Source organism: Schistocerca cancellata, chromosome 2 (genome assembly GCF_023864275.1).
Source record: "Schistocerca cancellata isolate TAMUIC-IGC-003103 chromosome 2, iqSchCanc2.1, whole genome shotgun sequence".
In the NCBI taxonomy this organism is placed as follows: Eukaryota; Metazoa; Arthropoda; class Insecta; order Orthoptera; family Acrididae; genus Schistocerca; species Schistocerca cancellata.
Window position 1 is genome coordinate 242,610,763 of NC_064627.1, and position 19,200 is coordinate 242,629,962.

Below are 19,200 nucleotides of genomic sequence, written 5' to 3' on the forward strand. Positions count from 1 at the left end.
GTCCGTTGTTCCCATGCGATTACACTGGCAGAGGTCTTTCCTGATGAAACTGAATACGGGCAGGGTTCTATGTAAGATAAATACGCCCTCTTCATAACAGGTTGGAAGAAGATAGCAGCAGAGCACCACCGATAAGATATTTCCCAGTAAGGCAAAGCAGTATCACCATGTGTACACCAAAATCTCATATTCTGAGTATTGGTCCAACTTTGTATTTGATCTGTTGAGAAGCCTGTATGTCCTAAAGAAAAAGGAAAACAGAATTTGAAATACTGATCTAAGTTCCACTGGGGTGCCAAAAAGTGCTGCTTAAAATAACGAAGAGGAAAGAGTTAGAGCTCTTTTAATGATTAGGTAGGGAAGACAAATTACATTTTATAAATATGTTTTTATTAGGTTTTACAAGCGTTTATCCTTTTCTTCCTTGTGCATAACGAGTGTTCTTTCGAAGGAGACCTCTTGATACATACGTCTTTGTGTTTCGGTTGTGGGAGAATTACTCTTCTATAGAGGTTACTTCACATGAGTCCAGCACCGCAGTTAATTCGCACCACACACTGAGATATCGAAACAAAGTGGTTGTGCAGAGAAGTGAGCACTTTTCTGTAAGTTTAATACACATTTTATCTAATTTTTTATTTATTTATTTGTTTACAGCTGGTTTATGTGTAGGTCTGCTACGTAGAACTGAAAGCTGATAGTAATTTTTTGTTGTGAATACTTAGTACTACTCTGTAATTTCGTTTCAAAATTATTTAAAAGCGATACCGACCCTACTAATTTATTAACAACTAGGATGACACTACTTTTTAACGAGACTTATTAACATACTAACTGTTGTGTCTAGACAAGACAGCCTAGACACACTGAGAGGAAGCCGAAAGGCACGCGCTTAAACTCACGCAGGCTGGCGTGAGGTCTGAAACAGGATACGTAATGAATGCTATAAAGAAAAGTACGTAGCTTCTGGAATACTTAACTTTAATCCACATTTGTAGAACATCGGTCTTGATGATACATTAATAGAATCTCAAAATCTATACTGGTAATGGCGCCTTGCTAGGTCGTAGCAAATGTAGCTGAAGGCTATGCTAACTATCGTCTCGGCAAATGAGAGCGTAATTCTCAGTGAACCATGGCTAGCAACGTCGGCTGTACAACTGGGGCGAGTGCTGGTCAGTGTCTCTAGACCTGCCGTATGGCGGCGCTCGGTCTGCCATCACTGACAGTGGCGACACGCGGGTCCGTCGTATACTAGCGGACCGCGGCCGATTTAAAAGCTACCACCTAGCAAGTGTGGTGTCTGGCGGTGACACCACACTAACTACTCACTGATTACTAGTTAAGATGTCGATCCTTCTTTAACCGCACTTGTTTCGCAAAAAGACACCGCCAGGTTTGCGACCTTCGGTACTTGCATAGTGTTTCTGGAGTTCGCAAGATTATGACCAGGCTGAGTCGTTCGAATCCGATAACTTCTGCAGTTCTTTAAGAGACTCCATCGACCCATGTGCCCCTTTGAGGCGCTCGGTCCTAACGCTCTGAAGATGCCTCCATGAGTGCATTAAGGGTTGGGGTTGGGTTGTTTGGGGGAAGAGACCAAACTGCGAGGTCATCGGTCTCATCGGATTAGGGAAGGGCGGGGTAGGAAGTCGGCCGTGCCCTTTCAAAGGAACCATCCCGGCATTTGCCTGGAGCGATTTAGGGAAATCACGGAAAACCTAAATCGGGATGGCCGGACGCGGGATTGAACCGTCGTCCTCCCGAATGCGAGTCCGTGTGCTAACCACTGCGCCACCTTGCTCGGTCTGCATTAAGGACACACGCTGCAACAACAGCAATTGGCCGGGCTTTTGGCTACCTTTGCAAGCTGTACAATAACATGCTTCGGACGACTGTCTCGGGGTCCTCAGCAGTAACTCCTGGAACTTTCCAACAAGACGTGTCTGTATTGAGATCTTCACTTACACATGTTTCCTTTTTCTGGGTAATCGCTGCTATTCCTCTCCTGTCCTGGATGATAAATCTCCAGCTCTCTCTCGGGTACCTTCGCGGCTCTTTGATTTATCTTGTGTCACTTTGCTTCGAGCCGTACTGTGCTTTGTACTGTTACCTCCCCCGTTTCAGCTATTTAAAATAAAATCAGTACTGATCAATATAGTCCGCCGTTCCAGTTTTCTCGTAGTCACAGTCACCGTTAATTGGACGCGCCCATTCTGTTCAGATACGCAGTACGCCAGATAATGTCTATGTAATGTAACGAAATGGATCGTATCCTTCGATGGCAAAATGCACTTCATTTGAAGTGTTTACCATGGACTGGGAAAGAACTCCTGTAGTTCCTGCGTCCTATACCTCCTGCTAATCTCGATTTGTACATGAATGGATTTTCTGCAGGCGTTTCCTCGTTACTCCAGTATTTCTATTACTTTACCTGCGTTACCTATTATTAACCTATATTGCAGTCCCTACTTTCTGTTAACAATATCTAGAATAAAGGGTGAATCAGGAGGAGAGGTAAGTGTTTTGATGGGTGATATTGTTAGTGATTCTGAAGAGAAAAGTTAGTGTGTTAATATGCCCTATTCCGAATGGTTTCCAAGATAGAACGCTTTTAATGTACATTTCTATTTATTTTCTGTATTATTCATTGTCGTTGTTTACAACTTACCACAGTAATATAGAGGAAGATGAGACGAACATTTTGATACAGGACGCTTGTGGTCTATCAAGTCGGGAAACTACCTCAAACTAGCCTACAAAAAGCACCTAAGCTGTAGCGCACGTGCGTCGCGCGAGATTTTCAATTTTCTCGCGATCTCTGCGCACAAACTGTTAGTCCTAGACAAAAAATAAATACGACCTATTTTGTAGCAAATTTAATTTAGCTTAATTGTGTAATGAGACATGTTTACGTTGGAGTGCGCGGTTTTCGAGTTATTAAAGAAAAACGTACAAAAGTGATATTAAACGTGTTCCATCTCGGAAACCATTCGCCATAGGGCATACGTCCACATGAAGTGTTTTGTTCAGAATCACTAATACTATCGCATCTTAAGGCATGTACCTTTCCTCATGAATCACTCTGTATATTCCGAGTACTGAGAGAAGGGATTCCGTAGAAATGGTCGTGTATGCACCGCTAAGCTTCAGTAATCTGTTCCTGTAGACTCTGAGTAGAGCTAATTTAAATTTAATTAATCTTGCTTTTTGCGCCCACACACTCGCAGCGTAACCTACTATAGCAGAAGTTACCTTTGCGATACACTCTAATGATGGTCAGAGTCGGATGGAAACTATATTGGCCAGTCGCTGCAATTTAGTTCGTCCGATGTAGAGCTCTTTAGAAGACAAATTTTTGTGAAACATTGGCTACTCATCGACATTCAACCCCAAATATCTTTCTACGGCACATTTCTTGATCGAAATATTGTTTATTCTTACAGTTGGCCTTTTAGTCTGTGATAATATTTCTTTGGACAAAATATATATTGTTTTATTGGCACCTGTTTGAAAGTTATTTTCCAAACACCATGAGTGAAACAATGCCTTAAAACGTCGACAGTTTTCTTTTAGTTTTGCCCCAGTGCTCCCTTCTCACTACTATCATCAGATCTTGCCGTATATAATGCAGCCTTCTGTTTGGAACTATTCACTTATGTTCAGTAAGAGAGAGCCAATATCTTAGAACTTTGATCCAAATACAGAGCCTTGTGGACAATTTTTGGTGGCACATTTCTCCGTTGCTCGGTCAGATGAGGTTGGCTTTCCTGCCTCTGTAACAGTCTCGGAGACTCAGGTAGAACTTTGTTTGAAATCCTATTATCTTCAGTAATAGAACAAAGAAGACCGCCATACAATGTCAAAAGCTGAGGCTTTAAGAGATGTAGCACGTCTACTAAAGAGACTCCGTACACTACGCTTGTCCGTCCTCTGCTAGATTATTGCTGTGCAGTATGGGATGTTTACCAGATAGGATTGACGGGAGCATCGAAAAAGTTGGAATAATTTTGCATTATCGCGAAACAGTGTAGAGAATGTAGCGAATGTTGTATGTGAGTTCGGGAGGCAGTCATAAAAACAAAGGCGTTTCTCGATGTCACTATAAATAAACTTCAATCTCCAACGTTCTACTCCAAATGTAAAAAAATTATGTCGACATGCACTTACACAGAGAGAAATGACCATTCGCATAAAATAAGAAAAACTAGAGTTCCCATGGAGAGATTTCAGTGTTTATTTTTCCCACGTGCTCTTCTAGAAACAGAAACGGTAGAGACATAGAGGGAATGTTGTTCAGTGAACTCTTTGCCAGGCTCTTATTTGTGAATTGCAGAGTAGATATGTAGATTCATGTCTTTCACCACACCAGATACGTCCACTCCCTCTGCTGTGTTGATTAGCCTTAGTGGCTGCCTCATGGCATCTCTAGTGGACTTGCCTTTTCTATATCGGAACTGACTGTGTGACGCTTCACGTCAGCTAAGTTTGTGTAATTTTTAAGCCTACAGCATAGCAACTTCTCATCTCTTTCCCCTAATCTATGTAATACATATATCGGGCTGTAAGAGTTTGTTTCCTTGGGCTCACAGCCTGCTCTTTTTCCAAGCACTTCTACTGTAATCCATAAACTATGTGTACTTCATTGCAACAAGCATTCATTTAGCAATGCTGTAAGGTACGGAAATAATGCTGTTGCTCGTCGCTTGTAATACCTCGGCGTTTATTGCATCCGGACCTGAAGCTTTCCGTTTATTTTTATTTATTTCTTTAAATGCGTCAATCACGCCTGCGGTTTACGGGATTTCTACTATGTCGCTTCTGTAGGGAGCTTCCTCCTCTGTCTGTACCTGGCGATGCTGTATTGTATCTTCAACATCGTTGTCGTCCCGGAGGAATGCCTTAATAAGTAATTAGTCTGAAGATTTCCAGTCAGTAGGTATTGTGCCATCTTCATTTTCAATTCTGAAAACGCAGTTGATGATTTAATTTTGTTGGCCACAATTCTGTAGGGCATTCAATACGCCATCTCGTTGGAATTCATCTTTAACACAGCTCTAGTCTCAGTTTTGTTAACAGGGCTTGGTTTATTGATGTTCTATCCTCATGATATGCTCTTCTCCAAGCTCCGTTGACTTTTATCTACAGTGGAAGTCAGATATCATAAACACAAAGAGCTCCTGATGAAATGATCCTTTGTTAAGTACCTGTTAGTACTACCTGATCATCTTCAGGTATCACAAATTTACTCACGAAAATCTTCAAATCACATCGTTGTTATTGTGGCATCAAATAAAATTAAAGCCATTCTGCGTCACTGCTGACAGTAATATAATGTCAGAAGCACTGACAAAATTCATCAGTCATCGTACACAAAATCAGGTCTCACCCTCTCGTGGAGAGTGCACGCTGTATCACAGGGTGAAGTGTGATTGTTTGAATCAAACTAGTCTTTTAGTGAAAATGTGTATTTCTTAACGATATTTGTGTCAAGTGTAGTACTTTCGTGAACTGGATAAAACTGTGACAAAATATCAGACGTATACCACTGCGACTTCGAATTACACAGTAACTTCATCTTAGAACTTTTGCATTTGACCTGTGTTTGAATAGAAAAAACAACAATGTGGGGAATTGTGAGTCCACCTTGATGCAAAACACTTTTTGTTCTTTGTTTACTTATTTATTCTCCAAAATAGTTTCTGCGACAGATATCATCATCATCTACATCTACATCTACATCTATACTCCGCGAGCCACCTTACGGTGTGTGGCGGAGGGTACTTATTGTACCACTATCTGATCCCCCCTTCCCTGTTCCATTCACGAATTGTGCGTGGGAAGAACGACTGCTTGTAAGTCTCCGTATTTTCTCTAATTTCTCGGATCTTTTCGTTGTGATCATTACGCGAGATATATGTGGGCGGTAGTAATATGTTGCCCATCTCTTCCCGGAATGTGCTCTCTCGTAATTTCGATAGTAAACCTCTCCGTATTGCGTAACGCCTTTCTTGAAGTGTCCGCCACTGGAGCTTGTTCAGCATCTCCGTAACGCTCTCGCGCTGACTAAATGTCCCCATGACGAATCGCGCTGCTTTTCGCTGGATCATGTCTATCTCTTCTATTAATCCAACCTGGTAAGGGTCCCATACTGATGAGCAATACTCAAGAATCGGACGAACAAGCGTTTTGTAAGCTACTTCTTTCGTCGATGAGTCACATTTTCTTAGAATTCTTCCTATGAATCTCAACCTGGCGCCTGCTTTTCTCACTATTTGTTTTATGTGATCATTCCACTTCAGATCGCTCCGGATAGTAACTCCTAAGTATTTTACGGTCGTTACCGCTTCCAATGATTTACCACCTATGGCATAATCGTACTGGAATGGATTTCTGCCCCTATGTATGCGCATTATATTACATTTATCTACGTTTAGGGAAAGCTGCCAGCTGTCGCACCATGCATTAATCCTCTGCAGGTCTTCCTGGAGTACGTACGAGTCTTCTGATGTTGCTACTTTCTTGTAGACAACCGTGTCATCTGCAGATAGCCTCACGGAGCTACCGATGTTGTCAACTAAGTCATTTATGTATATTGTAAACAATAAAGGTCCTATCACGCTTCCTTGCGGTACTCCCGAAATTACCTCTACATCTGCAGATTTTGAACCGTTAAGAATGACATGTTGTGTTCTTTCTTCTAGGAAATCCTGAATCCAATCACAAACCTGGTCCGATATTCCGTAAGCTCGTATTTTTTTCACTAAACGTAAGTGCGGAACCGTATCAAATGCCTTCCTGAAGTCCAGGAATACGGCATCAATCTGCTCGCCAGTGTCTACGGCACTGTGAATTTCTTGGGCAAATAGGGCGAGCTGAGTTTCACATGATCTCTGTTTGCGGAATCCATGTTGGTTATGATGAAGGAGATTTGTATTATCTAAGAACGTCATAATACGAGAACACAAAACATGTTCCATTATTCTACAACAGATTGACGTAAGCGAAATAGGCCTATAATTATTCGCATCTGATTTATGACCCTTCTTGAAAATGGGAACGACCTGCGCTTTCTTCCAGTCGCTAGGTACTTTACGTTCTTCCAGCGATCTACGATAAATTGCTGATAGAAAGGGGGGCAAGTTCTTTAGCATAATCACTGTAGAATCTTAAGGGTATCTCGTCTGGTCCGGATGCTTTTCCGCTACTAAGTGATAGCAGTCGTTTTTCAATTCCGATATCGTTTATTTCAATATTTTCCATTTTGGCGTCCGTGCGACGGCTGAAGTCAGGGACCGTGTTACGATTTTCCGCAGTGAAACAGTTTCGGAACACTGAATTCAGTATTTCTGCCTTTCTTCGGTCGTCCTCTGTTTCGGTGCCATCGTGGTCAACGAGTGACTGAATAGGGGATTTAGATCCGCTTACCGATTTTACATACGACCAAAACTTTTTAGGGTTCTTGTTTAGATTGTTCTTTAAATCTTATTTATTGTACGTTATAGCATGTTTTTAAGAATTATTGTCACTGTTTGCGGCATATTTTCTGCAATTTTTTCTGTTGCCGTTTCCCTCGGCATACATCGTGTCATCTACAAGTTCGTTGGACGGCATGCAGCTAATTTTATACACAGAAAAGCAAAACTTTCGCACATTCATTATGATCGAAATGTTTTGGAGCATAAAATGCGAAAGTTTTGCTTTTCTGTGTATAAAATTAGTTGCATGCAGATGGCATGATCTATGCTGAGTAAAGCAGCAACAGAAGAAGCACATAAAATACGCCCCAAACAGCGACATTTCATAAGAACATGCTTTAACAAAATAAATAAGATTTAGCGAATCCACTGATGATTGCGATATTTTTCGCTGAAGCTAGTTTGAAGAATAAATAAGTAAACAAATAACAAAAAGTGTTTTGTATCAAGGCGGACTCATAATTCTCAGATTCTTGTTTTTCGAATTACACTTTTGCAATAAAGGGAATGGTGTCCAGAGTTACGAAATACTTAACACTGTCTCCATATGACTGAGGCTGTATGTACCCTTTATGCACATAAGCTCACCAGACCAAAAATTAGTTTCCCCAGTGCTCATACACGAATGACTAATTAAACCTTTATAGAAGGCGCGGCGATCGAGTCACGTGCTCAGCCGCGTGAGAATTGTCTCTGAGTGAGCGTAAGGCAGTAGCAATCAGTGAGACATGTATGTTTTAAGTGGACATGGGTGCGTGTAAGAACGTGAAAGACTAGGTAAAAGGGGCAATCGTGTTTGACAGTGCCCTTGCCATACAGTGTGGCAAGGGGCTGGATCAGTTGATATTTCACGGATGGCTCCTCAGCGTTGTACAAGCAGTGGTTTTACACACATGGCCACAAAGTCAAAATTGTGATTGGACAGAGATCATGCCTGAGCGGACGGGGGACGGCTTTCACGGCTTGTGAATTAAAATTGCTTCCGAACCTGACGGGACTTGCTGCAGGCAATGAATGAAGATCCATCCCAAACTGTTGGTGAAAAAACAATTCCACGGAAACTGCATGTAATGAACATTTGAATCAGTCACCTTGCAAGAGACCACTGATTACGCAGGCACAAAAAAACAACAACAACAAAGGCCATGGGGCTGGAAGAAAATGTATCTGATTTTATGACCAGTACCCCACCTATTCCATCTCAACTGGCTTCCCAAATCACCCGACTTTTACACTACAAAAAATCTATGGTCCTGTTAGAAGAGCGGGTAAAACGCTGACATCGGCATAGCCGCAGTTTCGTGGAAGTGCCCGATCAGATCGTCACCAAGTGGCTTAAGCAACGTACCTGCACAGGCTTGTGGACTCGCTTTCAAACCGAATCCGGACGACTATCAAGTGCACGGGCGGCAGTATTCGGTATTAAATAATGCTTGTAAAGATTTCTCTAATGGTGATTAATTTTTTGCCCGGTGCCCTTATACAAATCTGTCCCATGAATCGAAATAGCTGATCACTATTTCGTGAGGCTTGAATTAAGTATGCGAGGTGCCGGGGTGGAGAAGAGTTTGTACCTCTTTAATTCAGACGAATTTTGCATGAGAACTGGACAGGCACTCGACCCCTCCATACATACCACCTAATTGTTTATGCGCGCAATGGTAACGGAAGAAAATGATGGTGGACCCTCTAGTTGGTGAAATAAGGAGTGCACACTTACAATAATTTAATTGAAAAACGTAATCTACTCAGAAAAAAGACAACTTTATCATAATAAACAACAGGAAATGGGATTCTGCACATATCTACAAAATGATAGGCAGAATAAATATTACAATGAGATTTATTACACATCAGAGCATAAATGCGCATTATTGTCGACACACACAGTTGGTTAAAGGATAGGGTATACTGAAATATTATGAGAATAAGAGTTGGCTCGAGAACAAGGGGCTCCTACTCTCTGTGAGGCAACAGATTGACGATAATGAATGGAGGTCCTAATGAATCTAATATTAATCTTCCGACTATATAGCAGTATTGCAATTAGTAGAGCGAGCTCAAACGGGATCACATGGAGAAAAAGGCAAGGTGGACTTGTAGCAAAGCGATCGCGCCGCTGAGGGTTTCAGTATAAAATTGATACGGTCCTACAATTCCGGAGCCGCAAAATACTGTACCAGTACTGAAATCTGCAGCACGTCGTCGGTAGGCAGCGTCCTGATGATGTAGGCGCCGACTTCTGCCGTGCAGCAACTCTGTGTCAACCCCTGGCTGCAAAGGCTGTCCGAGAATTCTAAGTTATTCCGAAAACTAACGACCAAGTCGCAAGACCGTCCTACTCCAAGGGAGATCAGATCCCGAATCTCATCTGTGAGGCGATGCAAGAACGAAGCCAGCATTGCTCAACCCCCCACTCTCCTCGAAAACCGTGAATCAGCATTCAGTTCTGATTCCACAATTCCCGCACAGTGTCTCAGAACATCATTCGCGCCAATAGCGACCGTTCCCTCCAATTTAGAGCACGGCTTTATGACGTCAACTAGCCTCAGTTTAAGTTGACCAATCATGCCTCTGCTATTCAGCTGAGGACACTGAACTTGCCGTTTGACTGGCTACGAAAACAACCTGCCTAGACCACTGGCCATCTGGTTTAAACGGTTCAAATGGCTCTGAGCACAATGGGACTTAACATCTGAGGTCATCAGTCTCCTAGAACTTAGAACTACTTAAACCTAACTAACCTAACGACATCACACACATCCATGCCTGAGGTAGGATTCGAACCTGCGACCGTAGCAGCTGCGGGATTCCAGACTGAAGCGTCTAGAACCGCTCAGCCACCTCGGCCGGCGGCCATCTGGTGCCAGACGGTCGCACCCAGCAGGGCACAGTCCACAAGTATTCTCAAAATCATGAGGAAAATGCAGTCAGTCGGTGCCAGGAATCTTCGTTCCGGACGCGCCGGAACGGTAAACACATAAATTGCAGCGACACTCAGACGACTCGCTGGTCGCTCGAACAGTCCACGGGTATACTGCCGGTTCATAGTGTCCAACGAGCACAACATTTCGGCCATCAGACATGTCGCCATCATCAGGTGCGCTGACGAACTGAGCTCCTGGGGGCGGGCGGCAAATACGCCGGGAGAAACTGAAGAATCACGTCTCGTACGTCGTTCCGCCCTGCATACAACAGGCGAAACTCGACCGACGTCAGTCGTTCCGCCAGGCGCTTAAGCCTACTGTACGAATCCCTCAGAATTCAGGGAAGTGCAGCACCCAACCGGAAATGCAGTGTGCCGCGTCCTCCTATGCTCGCCTCGCTCAGGCCACCCACGGAAGGAAAACAACATGTTTAGGAATCAAGTGAAAAGTATTTTGTGAGCTCTCAGTACAAATAGTCTCATTACAATAACGTGATTCGGTCTGTTACTACAGTGCAACGACATACGAGGTGCATTCAAGTTCTAAGGCCTCCGATTTCTTTTCTCCGGACTGGAAAGAGATAGAAACATGCGCATTGTTTTAAAATGAGGCCGGGTTCATTGTCAATACGTCCCAGACATGGCAGCACCGTACGGCAGATGGAATTTTACCGCCAGCGGCGAGAATGAGAACTGTTTAAATACTGAAAATGGTGACGTTTTCCTTACTTGAACAGCGTGCAATCATTCGTTTTCTGAATTTGCGTGGTGTGAAACCAATTGAAATTCATCGACAGTTGAAGGAGACAGGTGGTGATGGAGTTATGGATGTGACGAAAACGCGTTCGTGGGTGCGACCGTTTAATGAAGGCAGAACATCGTGTGACAACAAACCGAAACAACCTCAGGCACGCAGAAGCCGGTCTGACGACATGATCGAGAAAGTGGAGAGAATTGTTTTGGGGGATCGCCGAATGACTGTTGAACAGATCGCCTCCAGAGTTGGCATTTCTGTGGGTTCTGTGCACACAATCCTGCATGACGACCTGAAAATGCGGAAAGTGTCATCCAGGTGGGTGCCACGAATGCTGGCGGACGACCACATGGCTGCCCGTGTGGCATGTTGCCAAGCAATGTTGACGCCCAACGACATCATGAATGGGACTTTCTTTTCGTCGGTTGTGACAATGGATGAGACGTGGATGCCATTTTTCAATCCAGGAACAAAGCGCCAGTCAGCTCAATGGAAGCACACAGATTCACCGCCACCAAAAAAATTTCGGGTAACCGCCAGTGCTGAAAAAATGATGGTGTCCATGTTCTGGGACAGCGAGGGCGTAATCCTTACCCATTGCGTTCCAAAGGGCATTACGGTAACAGGTGCATCAAATGGCTCTGAGCACTATGGGACCCAACATCTATGGTCATCAGTCCCCTAGAACTTAGAACTACTTAAACCTAACTAACCTAAGGACAGCACACAACACCCAGTCATCACGAGGCAGAGAAAATCCCTGACCCCGCCGGGAATCGAACCCGGGAACCTGGGCGTGGGAAGTGAGAACGCTACCGCACGACCACGAGCTGCGTACCTAACAGGTGCATCCTACAAAAATGTTATGAAGAACAAATTCCCTCCTGCACTGCAACAAAAACGTCCGGGAAGGACTGCGCGTGTACTGTTTCACCAAGACAACGCACCCGCACATCATCGAGCTAACGTTACGCAACAGTTTCTTCGTGATAACAGCTCTGAAGTGATTCCTCATGCACCCTACTCACCTGACCTGGCTCCTAGTGACTTTTGGCTTTTTCCAACAATGAAAGGCACTCTCCGTGGCCGCACATTCACCAGCCGTGCTGCTATTGCCTCAGCGATTTTCCAGTGGTCAAAACAGACTCCTAAAGAAGCCTTCGCCGCTGCCATCGAATCATGGCGTCAGCGTTGTGAAAAATGTGTACACCTGCAGGGCGATTACGTCGAGAGGTAACGCCAGTATCATCGATTTCAGGTGAGTAGTTAATTAGAAAAAAAAATCGGAGGCCTTAGAACTTGAATGCACCTCGTAGAACATTAATAAAATCGAAAAAAATGAGAGGAGACATGCAAAAGAGGGCATGGAACCTCTCAAATATATATGAGTCCTTGGTGCCTCACACAGAGAGCATCCGACAGTGTCTCTGTGAGCTACAACACCATGAAAAATAAAGATGTGAATTAAGCTGTCGTCCCCCAGAAGTTACTAATATGCTTCTGAGCTGTTCTTTTTTTTTGCCACTGTTGCAGCCCCGCTTTCGGTCCACGTGAGCCCGCAGCAGCAGACAGTGTCCCTGGGACAGCCTGCCAACCTCAGCTGCACCACGGAGGGCCATCCCCAGCTGGCCGTCTCCTGGCTCAAGGACGGACGACCCCTCAAGGTCTCGCAGAGGGTGCAGCTGCTTACTGACAAGGTTACCAACACCTTAATCACTTGCGTCGTCTCCTAAACCTTAATATCCCCTTTGAAAAATTAATGAATTACTGTGCTGGTAAACCCCTTACGTTATTTGATTTTCAAACAGCTGAGCAAAACTGAACGTACTCAGACATTTCTCTCTTTACTTATTCTGATTATCACTAAACTGACACACAATATTTTTAGGGCAACGCATTCTGACTTTCAATAATCCTTACAATGTAATAGCACTGACTAACAATAACCTATACCTTTCATGAATCACTTACCTCACAAAAATCTTCGTTACTCGAACTACTGCAATACAGCGAGCGCCAGTACTGCCAGCTAAATAAAAGATTCTAACTACTGAAGGCACTAACTAGTATTTACCTTAATAGTGTTCAAAAGTCCTAATATATATATATATATATATATATAGTGGTTGCTTGGGGAGTGAAAAGACCGTGCAATGGCAAAGTGACCATCATTCGTAAGAAAACACAATTTGTTAATCTCAAACGCGCTGAGAAACATTACTAAATAATACAATAATTTTTGTGAACTCTCGTCGCCAGTTTTGTAAAGGTCTCGTCGCTCCTGCTATGAAGGCCGAGTTCCACGATTACGGTAGGCCGAGTTTGTCAGTTGATGAAACGCAAACACCGAGCCCTTCTAAAACATATACACAAAACATCTGAAGACAAATGCAATATAACAAATACAAATACAGCAAACATTTCCCACTGGCTGAAAATAATTTAGAAAAGTACGTGAGCTGCCGACGAATCAAAAGGTATCTCAAAATTTAAACTAACATCATAGAATAAGATATGAACCTCTTCCGAAACATGTTAATATAATGGTATTCAAAACTTAGTCTGGCACCTATTTGGCGAGGTAGCACCCCTCGCCGTTAAAGTTCAGTGAATGCACAATGTTTAGTAAATTGCGAAATAGAGCCAAATATACAGCAGTTTCTTAATGTGAAAAATTTACTCAGCGATAAGCAAAGCGTACTTAGCAGTGAATGAATTACATCAGAAAGTTAACATTTGACATACAACTATGATTTAAATAACCCCTTTAAAAACTTATTAATTACAGAGAAGAAGAATGTACACCACAAAGGCTAGGATGTACTGCTGATCAAGACACGGGATTTCTGAATATTAAAAAGAACTCATTCAATACAGACAACAAGAATGAAGCTCTTTAGTGAACGTACGCCATGAGAGATTGAGCGATACTGCTGACGAAGGCATTCAATACCGAAACACTTCAAATTTTCACGGTACCGAAACTTCCTGGCGGATTAAAACTGTATGCCTGACCGAGACTCGAACTCGGGACCTTAGCCTTTCGCAGGCAAGTGCTCTGCCATCTGAGTTACCCAAGCACGACTCATGCCTGGTCCTCACAGCTTTACTGCCGCCAGTACCGCGTCTCCAACCTTCCAAACTTTGCAGGAAGTTTCATATCAGCGCACACTCCGCTGCAGAGTGAAAATCTCATTCTGCAAACATCACCCAGGCTGTGGCTAAGCCATGTCTCCACAACATCCTTTCTTTCAGGAGTGCTAAATCTGCAAGGTTCGCAGGAGAGCTTCTGTAAAGTTTGGAGGGTAGGAGACGAGGTACTGGCGGAAGTAAAGCTGTGAGGAGGGGACGTGAGTAATGCTTGGGTTAACTCAGATGGTAGAGCACTTGCCCGCGAAAGGCAAAGGTCCTGAGTTCAAGTCTCGGTCCGGCACACAGATTTAATCTGCCAGGAAGTTTCACATTGGCGCACACTCCGTTGCAGAGTGAAAATCTCACAGCACACAAGCCGAAGCTACACACAGCACAATGTGCCAGCCAAACTAGATGCCTGAACGGGCTCATTCCATTTCAATTTGTACAACGCAGCCGAGCAACCGTAATTTTGTATCTGTTCGAAATCTTTCTCACTCTTGTAGCTTTTTGGCATGGGCCTATCCCGTGGTAGAAGACTCTTGTAGGTGGTGTGACCGTCCTGTCTCGGCCAGTGGTTCCCTGCTTTGTAGGCTCCGCACCACAAGGCCTCCTATACACTCTTCGGCTGACGGGAGCAGTCTATGCAATGTACTCCAAAGCGTGCTCCAACACCGACCCAGGCTGTGTGTCCGTTGTCCTAGCCGGACGACTTGCTACCTCGGCTGTTAAAGGGCGTACTGCGCTCTTTAAGTCAACATGCCCTAGTCCAGACTGCCCAACTTCGCTGTCAACGGTCACGCTAAGACACCCTCGAGAGTATAATCTGTGGAATCTAGGAGCGAGACACGAGTTATCGATCTTCCCGGTACGTCTTACTGACATTCTTGAATATTTGTTTTATATCTGTAAGAATGACTTCAAGGCGATGGCGTAGTTCCCCGGCAGGTAAAGTTCTTGCTGATGGTGTAGTGGACCGCAGGAAAGAAGTTGCAGAAGCGCCCGTGAAAGATTCTGAATCTGGAGGAGACCCCATACAGATAATGTAGCCCCTTTTTGTACAGTTTCTAACACTACTACGATAATGAGTTGTAGTCTGGCTAACACAATCTCAAGCGGACTAGTGGATGAAACGTCTTGTACATGTGCAGCAGATGGGGCAGACTGTTAAGCCTATGCTTGAAGAAGGGATTCAGAGAGGTCGTGAAAATATCTCTGATACATTTATATCCATTGTCGAAAGCTGGATGTGAGCCTCAGTGCTTTGGGAAGTGTCTCCTCCTGGGTGCACATGTTTACCAACGGAAGTTGAGGCTGCTTATTTCCTGGCAATTATTTTCAGTCTTTTTCAGCTCGTTGCACCTGATTCATTGGTATAAGAATTTGCCAACCCACAATTCATAGTGTGCTTAGAATATATCAGAAACTCAGCAATTTTATTGATTTCTTTTGGTAAAGAGCACGTACAGACGTGAATGTCATTGTTATGCTGGATAAAACATTTTGAGACGTAAAGCATTAAAAGAAATGCAAATAAAAATAGTCATATGTTTAAATGTCTGACAAAGAGAAGAAGACAGTGAAAATTCTTTATTGGCTGTCGTCTGAGGCAGAATTTTTAATGAGTCACGATGGAGCTGCGTTTTTTGTGGGATAACGCTTCCACGGTCTCTGGTGGTCGTTATGACGAGCTAGCATGTTGTGTAGCTTCCGCGAAGACATTGTACTATCGAAGGGGGAAGGGGCGAAAAAGAAAAGGAAATAGAACGAACTAATGACATCAGCTGCATCGGGACTTCGTGCAGAATCAGCGACGACGAATGAAAATGTCTGCCAGACCAGGAATCGATCCCGTGATCTTCTGCTTACTGGGCAGTTGTGTTAGCCACTGCGCAACCAGCACTCAGTGTGTATCGAATTTTGCAGGCTATCTCAGCATGCCTCCAGAGGGACTCACATCTCCACCTAACGGCATCTATCTGTAGTCCCTGTCCATGTCCTCCACGTTCGCTAATTTCAGATTTCCGCTGGAGGGCAACAATAATGTGCGTCTGCACTGCAGGTTGTGGATTCATTGACCATCTACAATAATCAATTGTATTGTACATGTCCGAAAAAAACAGACCCCATTCATTTATGTAATTACACACTCAGTAGTGCCACACACCCTGAGAAGCGCCACATGCCATAATGGCTGGAACCGTGGCGCAGTTTATAAAATGACCACGTCTAAATCAAGGAGGAATTTTATGGGAACTGACTTAGACATATGAAAGCAAACTTACTCTCTGGTCTGTGGTCTGGCAGATTCAATTTTTGCATTATATTTTGATACTGCTTCTGCTGTGATGAATGGTAAATCAAATTACAGCTCTCCTCACCCCAAGAAGCACCGATGGAGTCGAGATAGTGGAGGTCAACGTGGAAAAATTAAGCATGGAAGGAGACGTAAATTTATCTATTAAGTCCATATTTTGCTGGATTTCTATTGTTTATGTTAGCTGTACACTCCTGTTGTCATTTTATCAACTTGGATATTTCAGTAGCAGACGAGAGTATTGTAAATTGGAACACTTTTCAGACTTTCACCTCCAGCCAGCCATTTAACTGAAGTTTATATATTCTCTTATGCATTTTGAAATGTTGGCACTCACTTTATATGTCTCACGGTTTTTTCCAGAAATTAAAAAAAATTGCTACGAAAAAGTTAGGTTCTTCCAATTGTGAACTGTTCTAAGGTCCCAGATGGTCATCTATGTGTAATAAATATTCCATACAAATTTAAAAGCGTTGCAATCGAGAAAGTCTTGTAAATCCTATGTTGAATATCCTATGTGTCACATTGCTACTGTGCTGCACACTAATAATCAGAAAGTGAAAACCGATTAAGAGGAAGTAATATGAAAGACAGTCAGAAGTTAAAAGACTTTGAAAATGAAGCTATTTTCAGCTAACACAAATTTCCATTTTAAGACTGGGAAAATTATGAAGGCGTTTATGAAATTCAGTTTATTTGGTAATGTCAAGTTTTCTGTGGTAGAAGAATTTCTTCCGTTGTTTCGAGGTACGAGTTCGTACAAGACCGAAAACTTGTCTAGCTCATCGGACCACAAATCATGTAAATCGTTTTAAAAATGTACAGAACTTCATTCACCATAAAATTCTCTAAGCGTGGAATTATCGATAACCTTCAGATGGATTTAATACGTCACACAAAACTTAAACATATTGAACCCGAAGTATTTACAAACGCTGCACACAAGACAACCTCACGTTTCAAACTACAAAAACAGTAGAAAATTCAAGAAGTTTTATCTGCCTGTTTCTAGGACACATTCTTCATGTGATTTTAAACTCACTCACTAGAATCAAGCCTCGACCATGAAGCATCATGTGATCCCAGGTACACAATCCTTCGGGTTCAACACTTGCCCTGAAGAAACGAAGAATCAACAAAATAATGAAATATAAGTTTGTCCATTTTTCTTGTTTGGTATTCAAACAATATTTGATTTATTAAGGAAAATTTGGAAAACTCTTAAGCGCATATGTAAACACAGCGGCAGTCTCAGGAAGCAGTGACACATAACTTTACAAAGGATTGAGTACAACAGTACAGGTCTTCAGCATCTGCACTTTCTTATTCATGTAACAGTTCACCTTTTGGAAGGGCGCTGATATCCTCAGGTTCTTGAACGTATGTTGTTGTGTGATCTAATTCAAGGTCATACACTGTTGTGATCGGGTGGTCTGAGCGTCACCTTAACGCATTGCAACCTGTTAGCAACTACACTCCTGGAAATTAAAATAAGAACACCGTGAATTCATTGTCCCAGGAAGGGGAAACTTTATTGACACATTCCTCGGATCAGATACATCACATGATCACACGGACAGAACCACAGGCACATAGACACAGGCAACAGAGCATGCACAATGTCGGCACTAGTACAGTGTATATCCACCTTTCGCAGCAATGCAGGCTGCTATTCTCCCATGGAGACGATCGTAGAGATGCTGTATGTAGTCCTGTGGAACGGCTTGCCATGCCATTTCCACCTGGCGCCTCCGTTGGACCAGCGTTCGTGCTGGACGTGCAGACCGCGTGAGACGACGCTTCATCCAGTCCCAAACATGCTCAATGGGGGACAGATCCGGAGATCTTACTGGCCAGGGTAGTTGACTTACACCTTCTAGAGCACGTTGGGTGGCACGGGATACATGCGGACGTGCATAGTCCTGTTGGAACAGCAAGTTCCCTTGCCGGTCTAGGAATGGTAGAACGATGGGTTCGATGACGGTTTGGATGTACCGTGCACTATTAAGTGTCCCCTCGACGATCACCAGTGGTGTACGGCCAGTGTAGGAGATCGCTCCCCACACCATGATGCCGGGTGTTGGCCCTGTGTGCCTCGGTCGTATGCAGTCCTGATTGTGGCGCTCACCTGCACGGCGCCAAACACGCATACGACCATCATTGGCACCAAGGCAGAAGCGACTCTCATCGCTGAAGACGACACGTCTCCATTCGTCCCTCCATTCACGCCTGTCGCGACACCACTGGAGGCGGGCTGCACGATGTTGGGGCGTGAGCGGAAGACGGCCTAACGGTGTGCGGGACCGTAGCCCAGCTTCATGGAGACGGTTGCGAATGGTCCTCGCCGATACCCCAGGAGCAACAGTGTCCCTAATTTGCTGGGAAGTGGCGGTGCGGTCCCCTACGGCACTGCGTAGGATCCTACGGTCTTGGCGTGCATCCGTGCGTCGCTGCGGTCCGGTCCCAGGTCGACGGGCACGTGCACCTTCCGCCGACCACTGGCGACAACATCGATGTACTGTGGAGACCTCACGCCCCACGTGTTGAGCAATTCGGCGGTACGTCCACCCGGCCTCCCGCATGCCCACTATAC

The 19,200-nt window shown here is 43.9% G+C and overlaps 1 protein-coding gene across 1 annotated transcript in view; it reads left to right on the plus strand.

Annotated features, from left to right (window-relative positions):
* LOC126152731 (Down syndrome cell adhesion molecule-like protein Dscam2) overlaps nt 1–19,200 on the plus strand; it is a gene marked incomplete at its 3' end in the record, with an annotated part of 175,216 nt that overhangs the window by 42,519 nt on the left and 113,497 nt on the right. The window contains exon 3 of the mRNA XM_049916025.1: nt 12,692–12,855. Coding sequence (XP_049771982.1) covers nt 12,692–12,855 — 164 coding nt within the window. The remainder of the gene's footprint in view (nt 1–12,691; nt 12,856–19,200) is intronic.